General features: G+C 37.7%; 1 protein-coding gene across 1 annotated transcript; it reads right to left on the bottom strand.

Moving 5' to 3' along the window:
• Nucleotides 1–13,189: 13,189 nt before the first annotated feature.
• On the bottom strand, nt 13,190–20,076 carry LOC103444829 (probable LRR receptor-like serine/threonine-protein kinase At5g10290). Its single transcript, XM_008383770.4, has 12 exons — nt 19,744–20,076; nt 18,875–19,023; nt 18,312–18,444; nt 18,103–18,174; nt 17,055–17,198; nt 16,881–16,952; nt 16,630–16,695; nt 16,427–16,497; nt 16,191–16,334; nt 14,465–15,201; nt 13,734–14,049; nt 13,190–13,541 (listed from the first exon to the last, which is right to left on the bottom strand). Exons 2-11 carry the CDS (start codon nt 18,954–18,956, stop codon nt 13,735–13,737), a joined length of 1,836 nt encoding a protein of 611 aa, XP_008381992.3. The 5' UTR covers nt 18,957–19,023; nt 19,744–20,076; the 3' UTR covers nt 13,190–13,541; nt 13,734.
• Nucleotides 20,077–20,747: the final 671 nt, after the last annotated feature.

The following is a 20,747-nucleotide window of genomic DNA, read 5'->3' as shown; positions in this document are numbered from 1 at the left end:
GAACTTATATTCACAAGTAGTGAAGGTTGTTATCCACAATCGTGTTAAGTGAATTCTAGGCTGGATTAACATGCGTATTCCATAGTTATGAATGCCTAGTCAATGTTTATGATTTCCGTTGAACTTAATGATCTTTGTTGAATGTCTCTATCATGCGTATTCCATAGTTAGGGACTTTGATGAGGAATAATTTGGTTGTAATGCGTATTCCATTCAATCCAATGAATCTAGGGAAATCTAAGAGTTAATTTAAGCGGACCTAATTAACTTGGAACATTGTGATTTACAATTTATTGAAAGAACAACTGAAAATCAATTTAGGTTGCATATGTGTCATGTGTGGAGAAGAACCCTCTAGCTAGTCCGTCACTTATCCTTTCACTTTAATTTCATGTTTTTGTCAATTCTGTAATTTATTTAAGTTTAATTTACTTCTCGTCAAAACCGAACCCCCCCATTATTAAATTATATTATTTAGTTAGTTTTCATTGTTGTTAGTCTTTTAATTCAATTTCCGTCCATTTCAGTTCCTAGTGTCTAATTTGATTGTTTTCATTATTTTGAGTCATTCTAAGTGTGTTTCGAGTTATTAGAGTTTTTAGCCTAGTTTTGTGTCCTTGAGTCTTGTTTAATATTTTTAAATTAATTTAGAATAGATTAGCAATCCCTCCTAATCCCCGGCCTAGAACGATACCCTACTTACATCTATACTACAATTGTCAAAAAGAGGGTTTAATTTGTGTGTCAAGTAATTCTCACATCAAATTTTGGCGCCGTTGCCGGGGATTAGCAACTTTGCTAATCCCCCATTGTTTCTTTTTATTTCTTTTTCGTGTCTTTTGTTTTAGTTACTAACTTTGTTTCTTTTCTTGTCTTTTGTTTTTAGTTTCTGTTTTTGTTTTGTTTTGTTTATTTTACTTTTGATATTTGATTTAGTTTTCTTTCTTTGATTTTAGGTACTAGAGAAGTAAGACATGGATTTTGCTAGCATTCAAGCTCAATTGGCAAATCTTACTTCTCAAATGTCGCAGTATGCCGAAAGGACCACAATGCAAAATGTCCCTATATTTGGTGCATCTTATAGGCAAGGATATCAAGCCAATCAATGTTCACAAAAAGATTGGAGTGATCATTCAAACTCTATGTGGTGGGAAGCTCAACAAGTTCAACATGAAGGATATTGGCAACCATATGAGGAGTTCTATTCAGGACCTATGCAGCCACCACAACCTCATATACAATATGCCCAATCAAACTCAGATTCGTCAATAGATTACAATCAAATTTTTGATGAATTAAATTCTTTGGTGCAGGGCTCACAAAATCAAGCCAAGGAGGCTCAACAAGATGGATATTGGCAGCAATCTGAGGAGTTTTATTTAACGCCTATGCAGCCACCACCGCATACCCCACAACAATTCCAATCAAATTCAAGTATGTCCATGGATAGTGATCAAATTCTTCAAGTACTAACCTCTTTGACGCAGGACCAACAAAATCAAGACAAGAAGTTGGATAAATTGATGAGTCAAATGGGAGAGATTATGGAATTCATGGTACAAATTCAAGAGCAAAGTGAACTCTCCAGCTCAACTGTTGAAAATTCGAAGGAATATTTTGAAATCCACGATGCTATCACTTTGGAAGGTGACATGAAGGATGAAGCTGTCCCAGAACTATCCAAACACAGCCCGAACATGGATGAATTGCTGCTGCAAGCAGAAGAGGAGGAGGACGACCTGGGCAGTTTAGAAGAATTCTTGCTGCAAGCTCCTCAAATCCCTATGTCATCCAACTCAGGTGAGGAAGTTCTAAATCCACTTCATTCTAACATTATTCCAACAAATGTCCTTTTTCCTTGTAGGTTTTTGATTCCAAATATCAAAGAGAGTGAAAAAGACATTGTGGAAGCTCTTCCAAAGGTGCAAAGTGATATCCCAATTCTTGGTGCACCAAAACAAGTTCCCGATGGTATTGAAACGTTCAAAGAACCTTGCACACCAAGAAAAGGGATTCAAGAGAATGAAGTGGTTGAAGCATATCAAGAATACATCCAAGAGGTTGTGCATGAGACAATCAAGCCCAAAGCAGTTGAGTTTGATGACACGGGACAAGCCACAACCATCATAGTAAACCTGGCCAAGTTCAAAGTCCCGGAAATGTTCAAAAATGTGGTGTTTGTCATTGAGTTTGTGTCGGAAAAAGAAAGTAAGCCATCTTCTCCAATTTTAATTTAAATTTATACTAACATGTTTCTGATTTTGATGATTCAGGCACCCACTCTTGAATTTAAACCATTGCCGAATCATTTCAAGTATCACCTCCCATTAAAAGATAAATTCCATGCATTGGAGCCGAGGGGAGTTTAAAGGAAAGATTCGTCCGGCTAAAGACGTTAAATCAAGCGCTTCTTGGGAGGCAACCCAAGCATTCAACGAAGGGAGACTTTGGAATCGCTAACCAAATCAGATTTGCATTCTTACACCCTTATCTTTACTGCTTTCATTTTGTTTTGTTCAGTTAGTTGTGTTATTTGGTTGATTTCTGTGAGTTTGTGTTATTTAGTTTAAGTGTGGGGGCAGGTTAAACAAAGTCTTTTTACATTAATTTACATATTTAATAAAAAATAAATAAATAAAAATAAAAAATAAAAAAAAATAAAAAATAAAAAACACTTAAAAAAAAACACTGAAAAAAAAAAAACATAAAAAAAAAAATATTTTACAATGATGTGTAAACTAATAGCATTCATTGGTCAGGTGGTGCTTCAGTAGTCGGCGAAGCTTCAGCAGTCGGCGGGGCCACGGAAGGAGGAGGTATCGGAGGTTGATCAGCTGGAGCTTCACTACGCGGTGCCGCCCCAGAAGACGAAGGCAGATGCGGTTGGAACAAACCCACAAACCTCCGGTGATCAAGTAAAATCTGACCATCATTTTCCTGCAGCTGGTCAATTTTCCTCTTCATGTTTGTGGCATAATTGTGTGCAAGCTTGTGCAATTGTTTATTTTCATGCTTGAGTCCTCTAATCTCCTCTTTGAGACTCTGTATTTCAGCCACCAACGATTCGACGTGACGGGTTCGAGCAAATAGGCGTTGGGCCATGTTGGACACAGAACCCGCACACTGCACGCTAAGAGCCAGAGACTCCTTAACCGCCAATTCATCAGACCGTCTAGCGAGCAGTCTGTTATCTCTGGGAATGACAAGGTTCCGGGCCACCACCGCAGCTGTCATTTCATTTTTCATCACCGAATCCCCCACGGTAAGGGGACCGGTAGGGGATATGAAGGATGGGCGCCATATGTTGTCTGGTGAAGGCGGAGCTGCCTCTTCACCAATGTTCAAGTCAAAACGACGATCGGAAGGGCCAGACATTTTCTGAAGGTGTTGAGAAAGAAGAGATCGGACAGATTAAGATTTCGGAAGTGCAAGAAAGGAGTGTTTACAGGAGGGAGCTCAAGTGTGTTGTGGAACAAAATTAACGCCTCTATAAAAAGAAGAAATCAAATAGGCGCTCCTCAGAAATTGAAGAGGCGTCATCTCGCAAATCGAAGAGTCGGGGCTCCTTTCTCAAACGCCTGATTCTTTTCTCAAAAGAGGAGTTTCCTTTCTCAAAAGCCGGATTCTTTTCTCAAAAGAGGCATTTCATTTCTCAAAAAATGGGCTTGCTCAGAAACCACGAGCCGAACCCCGGATTTCAAAAGATCAATTTGTCCAGATGTGTTGTCACTCGTCACATGCAACTGGCAGCTTTGCGGAAATTACGGGCAGCTTTGTCAGAAAGCGCGTAATTTGTACTATTCATCCATCCACCGGTTGCCGACAATGAGTGAGGGAATAGTTCCGGTTGTGAAGAAAAGTCCTATAAGTATCTACCTTCGCCTTCCCACAGCAAAGGCACACCCTCTCAACACTTCTTCATCTCTGAAATGGCTTTCCAACAAACCCTCTCAAGTCACTCTGTATTTTTCATCCCCTGGGATACCCCTGCAAACAACCCATCTAAAGCAAAAGTATTTCATATCATGAAGGTTGAAAGCAAGAGTATCTCATATCATGCTTTCTCCCTGTCCTTTCTCCAGCCAGCCCTTGCTCTCGAGTACTCATCATCTTATGCTTTCTCTTTGTTTCTCACTTATAAGGGAAGTGAAGATGATACCTCGAAGCATGTGGAGACAACGTGCTGATTCATCCTCAACTAAGGACAAGGAGAAAGAGAGCAAGAGGTGGGCACTTGGAAAGATTGAAGAAAGAAACAGACCAACACCTTTCCCTCGTGCCTGCCCGTTGTGCAGAAGAAACAAGCAGAGAAGAATGCAGCTTGCACAATCATCCCAGCAGAAGGAGTCTGAGATGAAGAACTAGAGAAGCTGCCACATCTGCTTGGAGAACAAATAAGGAACTGCAACATCACCAAAGAGCAAAGCTTCACCGTACAATATCATCAAATCATCACTTGCAAGTAAAAAGCTAAGTGTCACCCCGTTCAAGAGGAAAGCTGTGGAAAGTCAACAAGCACGACCAATGATCACTTATTAGTTCTATTCATTGTCTTTTATCGTGATTTTCAATTTTTCGTTTGCAATTTTTTTTTACATTTTGTTGCGTTACTTAACTGAATTATTTCTTTTCTTTGCAGGAATTTTTGGTTATTTCCACCCTTGAAGTTGATTGCAGAATTTTAGCTTGGGGGGTCATCGCTTGGTTTTACTGCAAACTAGGGAAGTTTTCAGTCCAATTGCTTTATTTTGTTTCTTATTATTTATTTATTTTATTTTTATTTGCATTATAGTGTTTTCTGACATTGGGGACAATGTCCAGTTTAAGTTTGGGGGTAAAGAAGTATAAAAAATGACCAAATTGAAATTTTTTTTGTACCTTCAACTACGAACGGGTTTCATTTGTTTCCGTGTTGTTGCTTTTTGTTTTCTTAATTAGTTTTGTTTTCTTTAAAAAAAAAAAAATTAAAAAAAAAATCGGAAAATTTAAAAATCCAAAAATATTGTCTTGTTTCCCTTATTGTTTTGAATTAGATTTTTGTTAGTTTCCCGACCCAATGATATAATTAATTTGAATCATGATTATCAAGAACTTAGTTAACATGTGTTTTGTGAAATTCCTAATTCTCTTGTTAGTTTTGTACATGTTTGACCATCTTTGAAAAACCAAATGCACATAGCCTTGTTGATGTGAAACTAAAGCATGACTTAAAGCTTCATATGTGAATTTAGTGACCATATACATCCTATGTGAGTTTTTGAGCCTATTGAAAGTGTGTGCATTTTTCATACACTCCTATTTTTTTTCATGTGTGATGAACTTATGTGAGATACATCTCTAGAACTTGCATAACGATCTTTCGAAATGTTTGTCATTGATTGCATGAATTTGGAAATGATAGAGGCATTAGGTTTAACACTATGGCCCAAATAACCATGTTTCCCAAATAAAAATGATATCATTAGATTGCCAATTTGAGCTGTGTATGTTGAGCATTTTATTTCTTATCACCAGATATGTCTACCCTTATACCTGAAACATTTTTCCTTACCCTTTCCAAGCAAGCTAGTGAGCAATGTGAGATTGTCTTATGAGAAATATTTGTGAAGTACTTTGAAGGTGTTTGGCAAAAGAATAAGTGTGGGGGTATTTCATGTTTGTATTAAAAAAAAAAAAAAAAAAAAAGAAAAGAAAAAGAAAGATTGTATACAAAGAAAATAAAAAGTTTTTCAAGTTTCAGTTAAGGGTGTGGTTGGAGGTGCTAGAAGAATCGCTGGAAATATTGAGTTCTTATAAATCTAAACAAAAGAATTGCTTGCAATGTAGCTTGGAACTTGTGTTTACCTATTCTTCCATTTCAATAACCCTCTCCCTAAACCTCATTACATCCAATAAAAGTCCTCTTGATTTAAGTTTTGCAATTATGACTGTGGAGAAGTGATCTTTATGCAAGCTTATGGTAGAACTTTCACATTTGATTCTTTGAGCGAAACACATTAAAACTAAACACATGTGTGATTGAGTGCATATCCCGTGAGAAGGTCGCTAGTTTGCATATGATGATTTTAAAAATAAAAACTTGAAATTGCATTAGCATGGCTATCTCACACACTACACTTCAAGGATGATTTAAAGATTACTGCTAATATTTGAATAAGGAAGATGAACTTGGATTAGTTCCTTGATGCTAGCTATGGTTCTTGATGATTTGTTTTCTTGAATGAAATTCTATGAGGGTCACATAGAGGGAAGCTAATGTTTTTTTTCTTGTTACTTCTTGTTCTTGTTTTCTTTGTTTTGCTCGAGGACTAGCAAAAGCTAAGTGTGGGGGTATTTGATCGGATCATATTTATATATATTTTTACTTCGAATTCACTCGTCTTTTCTTAGTTAGTTCTTTATATTTTGAGCTATTTACGTTATTTTTGTGTTTATAGGATTTGTTATGCAAAGAAAATAAAAATAGCACAAATGAGTTTTAAATAATAAACAGAAAAGAAAAAAACAAAAGCAGCAGGATGTGGAAAACAGACTGGCAGACAAAGAAGACAAAAGGAATAAAGAAAAGAAAATAAAAAAATAAAAAATAGAAAGAAGATAGCATGGTGGGGAGAGACACGGAAAAGCACGAGTGAAATGGGACGGTAGTGGAGGAATGGCAAGAGGAAACGTGAGGACAGGAGAGACAGAGGGCACAGGGAGGTCAGAGAGTCAAAGAGCTGTTTTGGCAGCTGGAGGAAATCAGACGTGGGGAGAGAAGATAGAAGTCAGAAAATAAAAAAATGATAGAGGGAAGTTAGGTGGGACGGGGAGATGAGATAGAAACCGGGGAGGAGAAGCAGAAACCGAGGGGGCAGCGGGAGAGACAGGTGGAAGGATGGAGGGCTGCCTTGGGCAGCGTGAGAGAGAGGAGAAGAGTGAGAAGAGCACGTACTGACTGGAGAGAAGACAGAGAAGGCGGGAGAGAGAGAAGACAGGGACTAGCGCAGCAGAGCACAGCAGCAGGTGCAGGGAAGTCAGGAGCTAGGCAGATCTTCTTTTCTTGGTTTTATCTTCTCAAACCCATGTTTTACTTTTGGTTTAATTTGATAATAATGTGTAACTAAATTTATTTTGGCTAGAGGTTAATTCAAAGCCATGAATATATTTGTAATATGAATTGATTACCTTCAGTTGTGATTTCTGAGTTGTGATTTAATTTGCTTAACTGCTTGATTAATAACTTATTTTTGTATGTCGATTAAGAATGCATACTTAATTTACATGCATGAATTTGATGCTAGAATATAAGTGAATTTCACCTAATCGTTATGAACTTATATTCACAAGTAGTGAAGGTTGTTATCCACAATCGTGTTAAGTGAATTCTAGGCTGGATTAACATGCGTATTCCATAGTTATGAATGCCTAGTCAATGTTTATGATTTCCGTTGAACTTAATGATCTTTGTTGAATGTCTCTATCATGCGTATTCCATAGTTAGGGACTTTGATGAGGAATAATTTGGTTGTAATGCGTATTCCATTCAATCTAATGAATCTAGGGAAATCTAAGAGTTAATTTAAGCGGACCTAATTAACTTGGAACATTGTGATTTACAATTTATTGAAAGAACAACTGAAAATCAATTTAGGTTGCATATGTGTCATGTGTGGAGAAGAACCCTCTAGCTAGTCCGTCACCTATCCTTGCACTTTAATTTCATGTTTTTGTCAATTCTGTAATTTATTTAAGTTTAATTTACTTCTCGTCAAAACCGAACCCCCCCATTATTAAATTATATTATTTAGTTAGTTTTCATTGTTGTTAGTCTTTTAATTCAATTTCAGTCCATTTCAGTTCCTAGTGTCTAATTTGATTGTTTTCATTATTTTGAGTCATTCTAAGTGTGTTTCGAGTTATTAGAGTTTTTAGCCTAGTTTTGTGTTCTTGAGTCTTGTTTAATATTTTTAAATTAATTTAGAATAGATTAGCAATCCCTCCTAATCCCCGGCCTAGAACGATACCCTACTTACATCTATACTACAATTGTCAAAAAGAAGGTTTAATTTGTGTGTCAAGTAATTCTCACATCACCTTCCAATCTTCAAGCTCGGATGGCTTTGGATGAGACTTGATGGATAGTTGCTTGAAGAGGCGGTCATAAGCTTTGTGCAGGTTTCCTCCATACTTCTTAGTCCATTTTGCTTCCCACCAATATGAGAAGCTAGGTCCATTTTGCTTGAATGGCTTGCCTGAACCCCAATTGTCTAGCACAGAAGTTGGGGTAGTAAACCTCTAGCCCAAGCTCATAGCGATCACTCCTTACTCCCCAAGCTAGGTCCCTCGGTTGAATACAACTGATAAATCTATCTTTGCATAAGGGGCTAGCATCCTTCCTGAAAGCATCTTGAAAAGCTTGATAAAAAAACCAAGGGTATCTCCTAAGGACAGAGGCCCCTCATTCCAGAGACAAGCAAATGTGGAGTGATTAGTGAAAGATGCTTCAGCAAGGATTCCGACAAGGGCTACTCCTTCTGGGAATTCTAGGTTGGGAACTTGAAGCTCGGGGAAATACCATTGAAGCCAAAGTTGGATCATCCAAGTTGGACCATTAAGGTTGGTTTCGAATGGTTCACCCTTTGTAATCTCATACAGTCTATGATAAAGATGAGCAATGAAGAAGGGGCTTATGGCTACATCGTAAAAGTTTTGAAGAGCTTCTACTAGAGAAATCCATTCTACTTTCATTCCTTTAGATTTATTGGGGAAGACGTGTTTGTTAAGCCAGTAGAGGAGAAAATACATATGCTCCTAATCTCTGTTGGCATTGGAGAAAAAGGGGCCAAATTCTTTCTTGACGAATGGGATAAAACCCGTGAAGGAAGTTCCATAACCCTTGAAAGTCGTAGAGTTATATTCCAATTGAATCACGGGACTGGAGCTGCCCGAGCTCTCAACGGTCGGGCAAGAAGGAAGAGCCCAGTCATGGGTAACGTCCATAATTCTGGCCAAAGGCCTTAGCCAAAAGACTTGAGCCATGTTAAGGATGGTATGAGACATAGGGCCCATCCTGAAGTCGAAGGTATTGGTGCCCGAGTTCCAAAAGGGAAGAACATTAATGAGCAGCTCGGGCTTAGCAATCATAGTCAACTTGGACAACATTATCAGCTCATAAATTCCTTTGTTCATCCACTTCTGCTTGAAGATGGGCTCGAGCTCTTTGACCCATTGTGTCCATGCCTCATTCTTCATAAGTGGGAAATCAAGATGGTGGTTTGACTATTTAAAGGACGAAATGCCCGACTTAGCCTGAAATGGGTTTAGGGTAAACCATTTCTCATTGGGCATGTTGTTTTCCACTACAATAGGGACTAGAGAAGTCCATGTAGGTCCCAATGAGTGAACTCTTCCCTCCTCAAAGAAAAGTTCAATATGCAGGCCTGCCCGAGGACAATGAAAACCATTGAACAAATGGCACATGGTGGAAATCCCCTCACCAGTCTCGCAGAGAGATGGAATTTGAGCAACTTTGGGTGCCATTGAATGATTTTAAGGAGAAGATGGGAAGAAAATCGGAATTAGGAGGTAAGAACTAAAGAACAAGAGAAGTTTCTGAAGGCTCGGAGAATTCTGGGAAGTTCTAGGGATTTGAAGATTAGAGATGGCTAAGGTACTTTGTCGATGAGTTTATGTGAGGTTTATATAGTAAGTGGATGGTTAACGATAGAGTTCGTGGGTTAGTGCAAAGGTTTTTTTTAACAACGGTTGCTTTAAATTGTGTAAGTCCCGAGTAAGTGCATGCGACGTCTATTTAATCATTATTAGCATCCTGGGTTGCAGACTTAACAATGATTAAAGGGGGCACTGTTTGGGTTAATATTTGAACATTGGACTTAGATTAAGGAAAGCCCAAGAGTGCCTAACTAAAAGGGGACTTGCCTGAAGCCCAGAAGCCTTCTCAGCCAAGTATAAGCCACTTGCTTTCCATTGAAGTAACAACTGATGGAGACTAACCTACTATCAGCCAAAAAACACTTTTCAGTGGCATTCTAAGTAAAAAACTGATGACTCACTACCCTTTAGATGCTTTCAGGCAAGAGCAAAGCTACAAAAGTCGGGCTAATTGGTCTATAAAATAAAGAAAAGACCCCAGAGACAAGGACACTCAACCAATCAAACAAACAAAACATACAAACTCTACTCTCAAGCCAAATTTGCATCCAAAAGTTGTAATCAGCCAAGATCTCAGATCTTTTTAGCAATAAGCTATCTCTTGTTTAGATCTCCTTAGAAAGCCTATCTTTTTCTAGTTTAAAAGCTCTGCTACCTCCCTCAGTGGCGTAGTATCGATTCCCTTGTGTAAACCTATTTACATCCATACCTTTCCAGCATACAAACCTCTGTAAACTCAAAGAGAAGTGGCTGCAAGAGGTTCAACCTTGACAAACAAGATGAAATCTTGCATGACTTCCTTATGTTTGTACTTACATTTGTAGATCTATTACTTAATGCATTCTTCAATATGTGTTCAAGTTATTTCCATCAGTTTTCCTAGTTCAAGAATGCAATTTGTAGTTGGATCTGGTTAGTTTAATGAATATGTCATTGTTAAAACCAACCAAGAACTGAGTGAATGGCTTAAAGCGCTTTGAACTCCCTTCATACGAACATACAAGACTATGAACTAAAAGTCCTTGGTCACAAGGCAAGAAAAAGAACTTAATGTGGACTTAACCCATCCACGACAATCCTTTGATAACAAGAAGTCCAAATAACTTGGGGCGCAAGTAATCAACTAAAACACACTTATTCTACATCTGCTATACTGACTTGGGGCGCAAGTAGTCCAAAGAACTTATAGCGGTGGCACGCCTAGCACTTAATTAGTTTTGATTGCGAGCCTCAAGGCTTACACCTAAGGCCCCACAAATGCACCTTTCAGAACTAACTTTGTCCTCTTCTTGTAACACATCAACAAGCAAGAGCTCGACTATACATCCAAAGTGTCAATTCCTTGGGGAGGTGTGCTGAGGTGCCGAGAACCCTTCCTTACGGAAATCTTCGCAACCAACAGGGAGAACGGCGACTTGGAGCTGTCAACTCCACCCCATTTACTAACAGAAGATGAAGACGGCAGAGAAGAGGAAGAAGTTGAGAAGAAAGAAGAAGAGAATCATGAAAAAAGCAAACCGACCTGCAAAATTTAACGAATTTGTAATTGATACTACATGTTTATAGTTAGGCCAGGTTTAGGTGTGTGATTTTTACCTTAAAAGTTTTCAATATTATTAGAAGTGAAAGCCCTCAATATAAGTCATATTTAATTTTGTCAATTTTCTGATGCTATATTCTTGTGTTCTTCAACATAAGTTACCATCTTACCAATCATGATTTTTTTTCGCAGTTTATATATGAGTGACATGCACTTTGGCAGCGTAAACAGAATCATATCAAATGTTGTCGGTTTGAAATTAAGACTACAATAACCTAGGTTAATCGAGTGGGCCAACAAAAGAGAATGAAACCGAAACTTTTTAGACATAAAATGTCGATTGAACCTTCGGAAATGGCAGGCGTGGATCACGCATAACTATGGATCATGAAACCGACGCCAAATATTCGAGCCGATCGAGCAAAGTTCTGGCATTGACACTGATGAAAAAAAAAACATGGAAGATGTCATACTAGTTGTCAATCGTATAACAGATGAATGCAAAATATGCGGATGATGGGAAAAGGCTGTTGCTTCTGTGAGGACGTGATTATAATGTTTCACCCAAAATCAAGAAGGAAATGTCTTCAGATTAGATATCATAAAAGCTGAGGATAATTTTAAACAATCTCACCCAACTAAATGTTGTTGTAACGTGCCAACAACGAGGAACTTCATCTATTTTCTTCCAGATGACCCTTCGAAAAAGGTCAAGTTCAAATCACACACAACATTTGAGACTTGAAAAATAGACGAAATTTTGTTGTAAGTGACACCTTGCAATAAAATTCTAAATGTGGTTGTACATTGACACAATTTTTTTGCGAGTGAAAAAATGATAACAAGGCATGTAGTTCTGGTGTCATTGATCTAACTTTCCCGTAAATTATAATTTCTTTTTCCTTCTGGAATCCCATAACTTATAAAGAGAATATGGAGTCAAATGGTCCAATAAATTGAGTCAAGATTGCTGGTTTCAAGCATTGGTCCTTTTTTTTTTTTTTTTTTTTTTTTTGTAAAATTCAAGCATTGGTCTTTGTCCATACAAATATGGATGAAATGATACTGCAGCTTGAAACACATAACCCATGTTAATTACGACCTCACTTTTCATGTTATTTCTGCACGGTTAGATGATAAGTATATTACGGATTGGAATTAGCAATAGTTTAGCCAACACCCTTCTTTTCTTTTTTATTTTTTCTTTTTTTATATTGTCAAACAATAAATTTGTTAGATTAGATGTTTAGATTAGAGAGTCGACAGCTTTCGAACCCACGCTGTAGTGCAAGGGCAAAACTCCTTTCCACTACTATAGTAAAGGGCCACTTGCTAGCCAACACCCTTCTTGTTTCCCATGTTTTGGGTGAACGTAGTGGTGGAGCCACATGAAGGCCATGGTCGAGGCAGGCCTATCCTGGAATTATTCCTCAGAAAAAAAAACAATATATAGAAATTCTCTACTCCTTTTATCATAAACAACTTGTGTATTGGTGATTAGTATTTGGTGGAGAAGTGATGGGAAGAAGTTATATTCTTATAATATAATATTTTCAATTCCAATTTTTTCATATGAGTTTTAAAAAGCTCCATCACATTTGTATTTGTATGATTAAAATTTTCATTCCACTTTCCAACTAATCATATTGTTATATTTTGCCTAATTTCTTTGATATGGCTTAAAGGCCCTCCTGAGAACGATGTCTAGCTCCATCACTGGTTGAACGGTTGCTTGAGTTTTGTCTTGTTACCGCGCAGTGTATACGTGTCTTCTTATTGGTATGGTGCATCCTGTTGAACTTTGTCATATAAATTTACACCCATTCCGGCCTTACAGCAAGAATCATCAAAGAAAAAGAGACCTACCCAAGGAAACTAATTAAACTACATCACAGTGTTCACATGTAAATCCATTCAACACTTGCCAGTGGAAAAAGCTCCTCCTGGAACTAAATCAAATCTTGTGTCTTTTGCCACATTTGGGCAAGATTATAATTGCATATTAACCAAACTTTATATTTCTTCGATTAAATTGTAGTAATGAGAGAGAGCGAGAGTGGTTGAGGTCACAGATTTAACAATTTAAACTCTCTGTACATGAAACCTGTGAACCGCTTTGCACAAAGGGGTTGGTACCACATATCAACATCATTCAACCAGACTTCCGAGAGTAAAGACGTCTGTACCCGTATAAAATCTCAAACGCTAGTCAAATGAATGAGAAGAAAGAGATGATGGTAGAAGAACCACATGCGAAGGAAAAATTGGAACCATGAGCAACACTTCCTTTCATGCAACCTGAAACTCCTCATGGTTGCACAAGACCTTCGTTGATGAAGTTGAGCATCTGCATTATTGCAAGACGTTTTGCAAAGTCGTCTGATTAGACATCAATTTCAAATTAAACATGTATTTACAGATCTTAAGCTGAGTTTGATCTCTTAAATACAGATATGCTTCATTGAGGGTTTAACCGAGCTAAACTACCAAATTACATGCTGACAGAGTAAGAGGAAATGAGTATATAATTTCTGATTACCTCAACGTCCACCGGATAATTCAATAGCATCCTGATTATAAACAGAATCTTCTCCCCAGTCAAATCTCCTTTGTAGTCTTTCATACTCTTGCCTGCGAGTAACTTCTACATTCTGCCATTCTTCCCAGCGCTCAGCCAGACCCTCCCCTTCGAGCATCCGTACCACCTCCGACATTAATGGGCGGTCTTCAGGGGATCCTTGAGTACAAAGAAGTGCAACTTTGATCATCATTTCTACCTCTTGGATGTTGAAACTATCATTCAAATTGCTGTCTACAATAGCATCCAGTCTCTTTTCCCTTTCCAGCTTTTTGACCTTCAGGAGCAGATAAGCAGAGAAGGTTAGCACAGTGAGTCCAAACTCAGGCAAAAATCTGCACTCAGTGAAAGAAAAAAAAGCCACATTTTCTTCCTTAAGCGTGATATCATTTCATGTTGAGCATAAGTTACGAACAAAATTCCATACCCTAGCTTCATAGAATTGGAAACAGTCTTTGACCCTACAACTTCATATCATCTGTGAGCATGCTAAGCTCCCAATGCCAATGAAACAATTTTTACGAGTAAAAATTTAAAAACATGCCACTTCCTTGAGTTATCTTAACATGCGCAAAAATAAATTTATCTTCCATGGTCAAGGAACAAAACAAGTTTATATAAATACAGGAGTTCGGGAGAGGGGGAGTGGGGAAGAGAAAGAACGACCCAAATACAGAAAGAGTTTATCTTACATGGTCAAGCAACAAAACATCATCTTCTTCTTCCAAGCGTGAAAAATCAATTGCCCGTTGTCCTGTTACAAGTTCCAAAAGCATAATCCCATAGCCAAACACATCTGTCCTTTCTGATGACTTCCCAGTGGACAAATATTCAGGAGCTATGTGACCCATTGTGCCACGAACTTGAGTTGTCACATTAGTCTTTCTAACATCCACCAACTTTGCCAAGCCAAAGTCACCAACAACTGCTTCAAAATCTTCATCAAGTAATACATTAGCAGCCTTAACATCTCGATGAATAATCTTAGGGTTACAATGTTCATGTAGGTACTCTAGCCCACGGGCTGTGCCTAATGCCACCTGCTTTCTTGTAGGCCAATCTAAAACAGGCTCACCAGGTTTAATCTCTCGTAACCGATAGGCAACACTTAAATTCTGCATAAAGGGATACACTAGAAGGCGTTCTGTTGGAGTCGTGCAAAATCCAATCAGTTTTAATAGATTCCTGTGAACAGCTACACTTATCATTTCAACTTCACGATGGAAGGCTGCATCCCCCCCAGGACTTTCACAATCAGTGAGACGCTTAACAGCAACTTTTGTGTTATCAGATAGCACTCCTTTATAGACTTTTCCAAAACCTCCCTGTCCTAGAACATTTTTCTCACTGAAGTTGTCTGTTGCTAGCTGCAATTCCCTCCACAAAAATCTTTTTAACTGGCCAAATGCAATCCTTCGGTCAACTTCACCTGGTGGTTTTCAATTGAAAAAAAACCCCAAATGAGCTCAATTATGCATGGCAGGGCTCACCCAGCCCCTATAGACCGAAATTGGTGACAATAAAAAGTGCATTGACAACAAAATCTAAAATACACAGCTTTAGATGACGTGTGCCATACCCTGTCATGAGTACCTTACGGATCCAATCAATTTGTTCACAGATACTTCAGGTTTTTTTTTTCTTGCATCATTGAGTGACATGTGCAGTCAAATGGAGAAAACACAATCTTTCTTGTAATGATTAACGTTTCATGATTTGATTTATATCAAAATCAAGTTTTCATCACATTCCCATATTAATGATTTCCACTTAAAAATTTGTTTAACTTATTCAGGGGTCCCTTTTGCATCCATTATTTCGATAATTTACAGCGTGTACAACTTTCAGACTAGCAGTTGATCTAGCATTTTTTATCTGTTTCCTTAAATCATGTTACAATGATGATGATTCCCTAATGCTTGTGGGACACCCAGTGACACAAAGGGCCCAAACGTCACTGCCTATTAGAGCATTTCTAATGGTAACGGCAAGGGCCAGAGGTCAAATCTAGCCTCCCAACCAAAATGTCACTATTCATAAAGTATAGCCCTCCAAATTTGTTTTAGAGAACTCAAAATTTTTAACATTGACTGGCCAATAAACAATATTTTCTTTTATGAAACTACAAGATGTTGGTCACCCCCACCGCTCTCAACCTTACATAAGTGCAATGACATGACATACCATGAATATGTAAATATTTATCCTAAAGAGGAACCCCTTATGTAACTTCAGTCAGCGATAGACCAATTCAATAATAATCCGAATTTGGTTGACAGAAAGGAAATCTCACTGAGCCATTATAAGATTATGGTTGAATCACTTTAGCATGATTGGTCAAAGCTAAAATCAAGGTCCCATTGATTGGTCAGATAATGGAGTTGTTAATCAGTTCTACAACTAGAAAGCAATGCGTACCTGCAACATCCACAAAAACTTCACGCTTGGAGCCTTTGTGTCTACGCTTGCAGGTGAAGTACAGTAAACCTCCAAGTAATAATAAAATGATAAGCCCCCCAACAACTCCAACTATGATTCCAAGCTTCGGCTTACTTTTAACGCCTGTCAAGAGTGGGGAAACCCAATCGTGTAAGCTTATAAAAAGAGAGGGTAAATAGAACGGTTCAATTTTAGATGTTGTTTGACCCATTAACCTGAACCAGCAGTATCAGGTGCACAATGGTGAGGGAGATTCACACCACAGTCTAGGTGGTTTCCTGTAAAACTGAAACAAGCAACACGGGTCAACTCAAGATTCATGCTGAAAAACATATTCTGAATATGTGGATGCGTAGAGAGAGAGAGAGAGAGAGAGAGAGAGAGAGAGAGGGAATGGCATGCAGTCTTGTGTTCATACTTGTATTTTGGGACACTAAACAACTGCTCAGGTATTTTTCCAGTGAGAGCATTGGAGACAAGCTGACTGCAAACAAAGTTTTAAGTATGCCATCAAATACTGAAGAAATGAGCCCCAAGTATACAACTTTCACACGGATAATGTTCAGAATTTTAAAAGCTGGAGAGCCAAATTAATTCGTCTAGTATAAAGAATGGACAAATCTTGATTTCTCATATCACATGTGCATTGTACAAGAAAAGATAACGTACAGACTAATCAAGTTTGAAAGACTTGAAAGTGACTCTGGGATAGTACCACTCAGATTATTGTTATTCAAAGTCCTGTTTACATTGTCAAGAAAGCACTGTCAGATAAAAGTAAGGATAATGCAGAGTCATTAGATATTAGTGAAAACATTAAACAATGTGGACAAAACAACTTACAAGAATTGAAGACTTTTCAGATTGCCAAGTGAGGCTGGTATTTCACCAGTTAAATTATTGTTTTCTAAATTCAAGGTGGACAAACTTGTCAGATTTCCAAACTCTTTTGGTATTTCGCCAGTTATGCCATTTCCTTGTAATGAACTGCAAGATGAATGCACCTTATACATATTAGAATCGTGGGCATATGAAATTCTCATTGCCTTTCTGTTTGTCCTGCCTGTTACATCTTATGGTAATCAATAGAAATCCAAAAACAAAATAAAAAACAATATCACTTGTTTTCTTCATAAGAATATTCGTGTACCACAATTCAGCAAAGCACGTTGTTAGGATGAGAGCCACCACTTCTTTTATATTCTAACAGTTCTTCCCACATGTAGGTCTCCCTCCACTATCATATCCCAACATGTGGGATTCAACTTACAAGGGAGGTTGCAATTGCAGGACTTCAAACTCATGATTTTCAATAATCTAACAATTTGCGAGGTACCTCATTTGCAAGCTTCAATTAATAAAGTTAAATGTCTTAGCAAGCGGTCAAACAGAAAATAACAAGTGTAGACACATGAAGCTAACCAAATTAGCTAGAAGTTGGAACAAGGTTTGTTTAATCCTGAATTAATCCGTAAAATGCTTAAGTGAGTTGAATTTGCAATCACAGAAAAGTTGACATTGTCATACTCTACAAACAAGTCTAACCGTACTATCTTAACAATTCCTTACTTGTAAAGCATGGGATGTGGAGTCTAAGCTAAAAACAAATAAATTGACTTCAATAACTCAACTACACAACCCAGGACGCTGTCAATGCATCGGAATGATGCATGACATTATTCTTCAGTTACCCTAAATTGCGTTTTCCACATTCTTAGAAGAAAATATTATAGTTGATCACAAAATATAATACATCAGATATCTTACAAGTCAATATCAAACAACAGATACTAAGAATCCAGTATCTGTGGTGACAATGCTAGTTTCAGAAATGACTCCAGACAATCGAGTGCATAGAAATTATGATAAACAGAACTAGTATTCTCCTTACAGTGTTTGAAGATTTTTCAGGGCTCCTAATTTAGGAGACAAGATGCCAGAAAATCCAATATTTGACAATATTCTGCAAAATGAAAAAGACCAACCTAAGCATAGACAAGTAAAAAGAAAAAAAAAACATTAATCTAGGCAATGAGGAATTTCGTATTGTGAAGTGATCTGTTGACAACAAAACATCACAATAACCAAAGGATGTCTTACACAGAAATGACATTATAGTTAGGGTCGCAATTCACATTGGACCAAGTGCATGGATTGACTTGGTTCGGGTTCCAGTCCTTGAGCTGATTGGGTGAACTATTCAAAAAAGTCCTTAATGAAAACAGTGCATCTCCTGAAACCGAAAATGCCAATATTCATCATCTAATCGGACAAATTCACCAACAAAAATCCACTACAACGTTACATAAATACTAGAAAAGGAATAGATACAACAAGGGAAAGTAAAAGACAGTAAACATATTCTACCATACAAAAACCTAAAGACAGTCCACTAACCCCCTGGTTCAACGTTCTTTCTACAATATCCTAGAAAGAGCGAGAGAAGAGAGAAAGAAAGAGGTGCAGAGAGGACACCAATGTCTGAATATTTTAATTGCATCGAAGTCACAATATTGGACATATAGCATTAAACAAAACTAGACTTCTTAGCCTTTATCTTGTTTCTTATGATATGTAACTGAAAGAATGGGAAGATTGTTGTGATTAGCATATCCCAGACGCTGTCCGAATGAATTAAATGTAGCATAACCTCAGAACCGTACCTTGTGAATCAGGCAGTACAAAAGACTGTAAGCAAGCCAACACCAAAACTGCAAGGACCAACTCCATTTTCAACAACACCATTCTTGCTAGTGATGGATGCAATGAAATGCATGGCGGTGATCAAGGAGCGCGTGAATCAATTCCATATCTGCAAAAAGGGACAAAAATCCTTCAGTGAGCTATAAATAGTAGGAACTGCAACAATAACAAATTCGAGGCAAGCCTACGTTGCCATCCTACCAAAGTATAGTTCAGTCAGGAAAATGAAACTGCGATAATAAACAACTTAATGGAAAACAATATGTGCTTAAGTTTTTTGGGAGCCATGGTCTATATTTGAGTACAAAGCCTCAATTCAATTATTTCCTGCAGCAGTCTATTTCTGAAGGAGCAAATTTTAATTATTACAATGAATTTCGTACTTCCTTTGGAAGTTTAAACTTTAAAGTGCACAATGTAAGAGATTCAATCATTCATGTTGTTGGCTCGGCTGTTCCCTTCTCAACAATCATTCATATATTGCAACCAGTAGTAGAAACATTACTACTTCCTATCACGCAAGGTAGAAACTACTCGAAAATCGAAAGAAACACAGATTCAGCTCAATCCACAAAACAATTCAAACCAATACATCAAAAATGGGGGAAATTGCTGTTCAATCTTCATTCCGGGAAAAAGTTTATTCCTTTTCTCAGGTCCCAATTAAATGTTTAAAAGTTCAAACTTTCGTCACTTCCATTCCCCACGATCCCGTCAAATTTTCCCAGCAACCAAACAAAAATGAAAAACAAGCAAAACCCACGTCTGCAAATAATAAAAATAAGAAGAAATACAGCTGAAAGGAGAACAAGGGGAAGGATAGAAGTACCTTTGAGGAGGAATCAGGAAGGCATGGCAGAGTTTCTGGAAGATTGAGTGAAGCTAACCACTCACAAGCTTCTTAGCTGTTTCCCAGTTGACTGTGCTGCTGCTGGCGGCTGGAGGCTGTGCTGCTGCTGGTGTAACAATTTGGTTCAATGCTTCTGGTGAAGCAAGAGAGAGATCCGTACCAGTTACTTTATCACCTAATTATTGAGAGACAATTGGCTGTTTGTAATGGTTGAATTTGTTGAACGGAGACCAGGCTGCAGACATGATAAGTCGTCATACGAGTCTTGGCTCTTTGGAAAACAAACACTAATCATTCTATATATGGAGTTCAAGAGGTGAAAATTTTTAACGTGTTATCGATTAACAATTAAATAGGAAATAAATAAAATAGTAAACAAAGTTCCCACAACATTCTTAAAAACTTAAATGCTGTTTTAAGAAAGTAAATGAAGGATTTTGGCCAAAAATACCCCTAGATATCAAACAAAGTCGTGAGTATCGTTCCTTGCACCATTCTCTTCGAGATGACCTATTACATGCATGATTCTAACACTGACGACCACACCTGCATTCTGGAAACTTTGCCACCACTTTTACTCCTTTCAAGTTGTTCCTTGCACCATTCTTAAAAACATACTGCGCCGCTAATTGAAATTTAATGAATCGAACACCAAGTATAGATGAATGCAAAGAAATATCGATGAGATGGATAATCAATTAAGTATTTTAATTGAGCTTGGTCAAGACTAATTAATTGGTTAATTAACCATATGAAAATGTTTCGTATTGGGCTTTATATTAGTTTCGATTTTCGTGGCCCAAATGTGTTTGGTTCATAAAGACCCCATAGATTTTAAGCTGTATGACAACTAAAACCAAATAGGGAATTAGTACAAAACTAGAGACCTGGTCGGCCAACATGCAAGGGGAAGTGATGGTAGACTTACTACAAGTTTGCTCCTTTTGGTGTAAATATATTGTTTGTAAAACAAAAAAAAAAAA

Source organism: Malus domestica, chromosome 15 (assembly GCF_042453785.1).
Source record: "Malus domestica chromosome 15, GDT2T_hap1".
Taxonomy (NCBI): Eukaryota; Viridiplantae; Streptophyta; class Magnoliopsida; order Rosales; family Rosaceae; genus Malus; species Malus domestica.
Note: the sequence above shows the minus strand (reverse complement) of the source record. Positions and strands in the feature narration are given on the sequence as shown.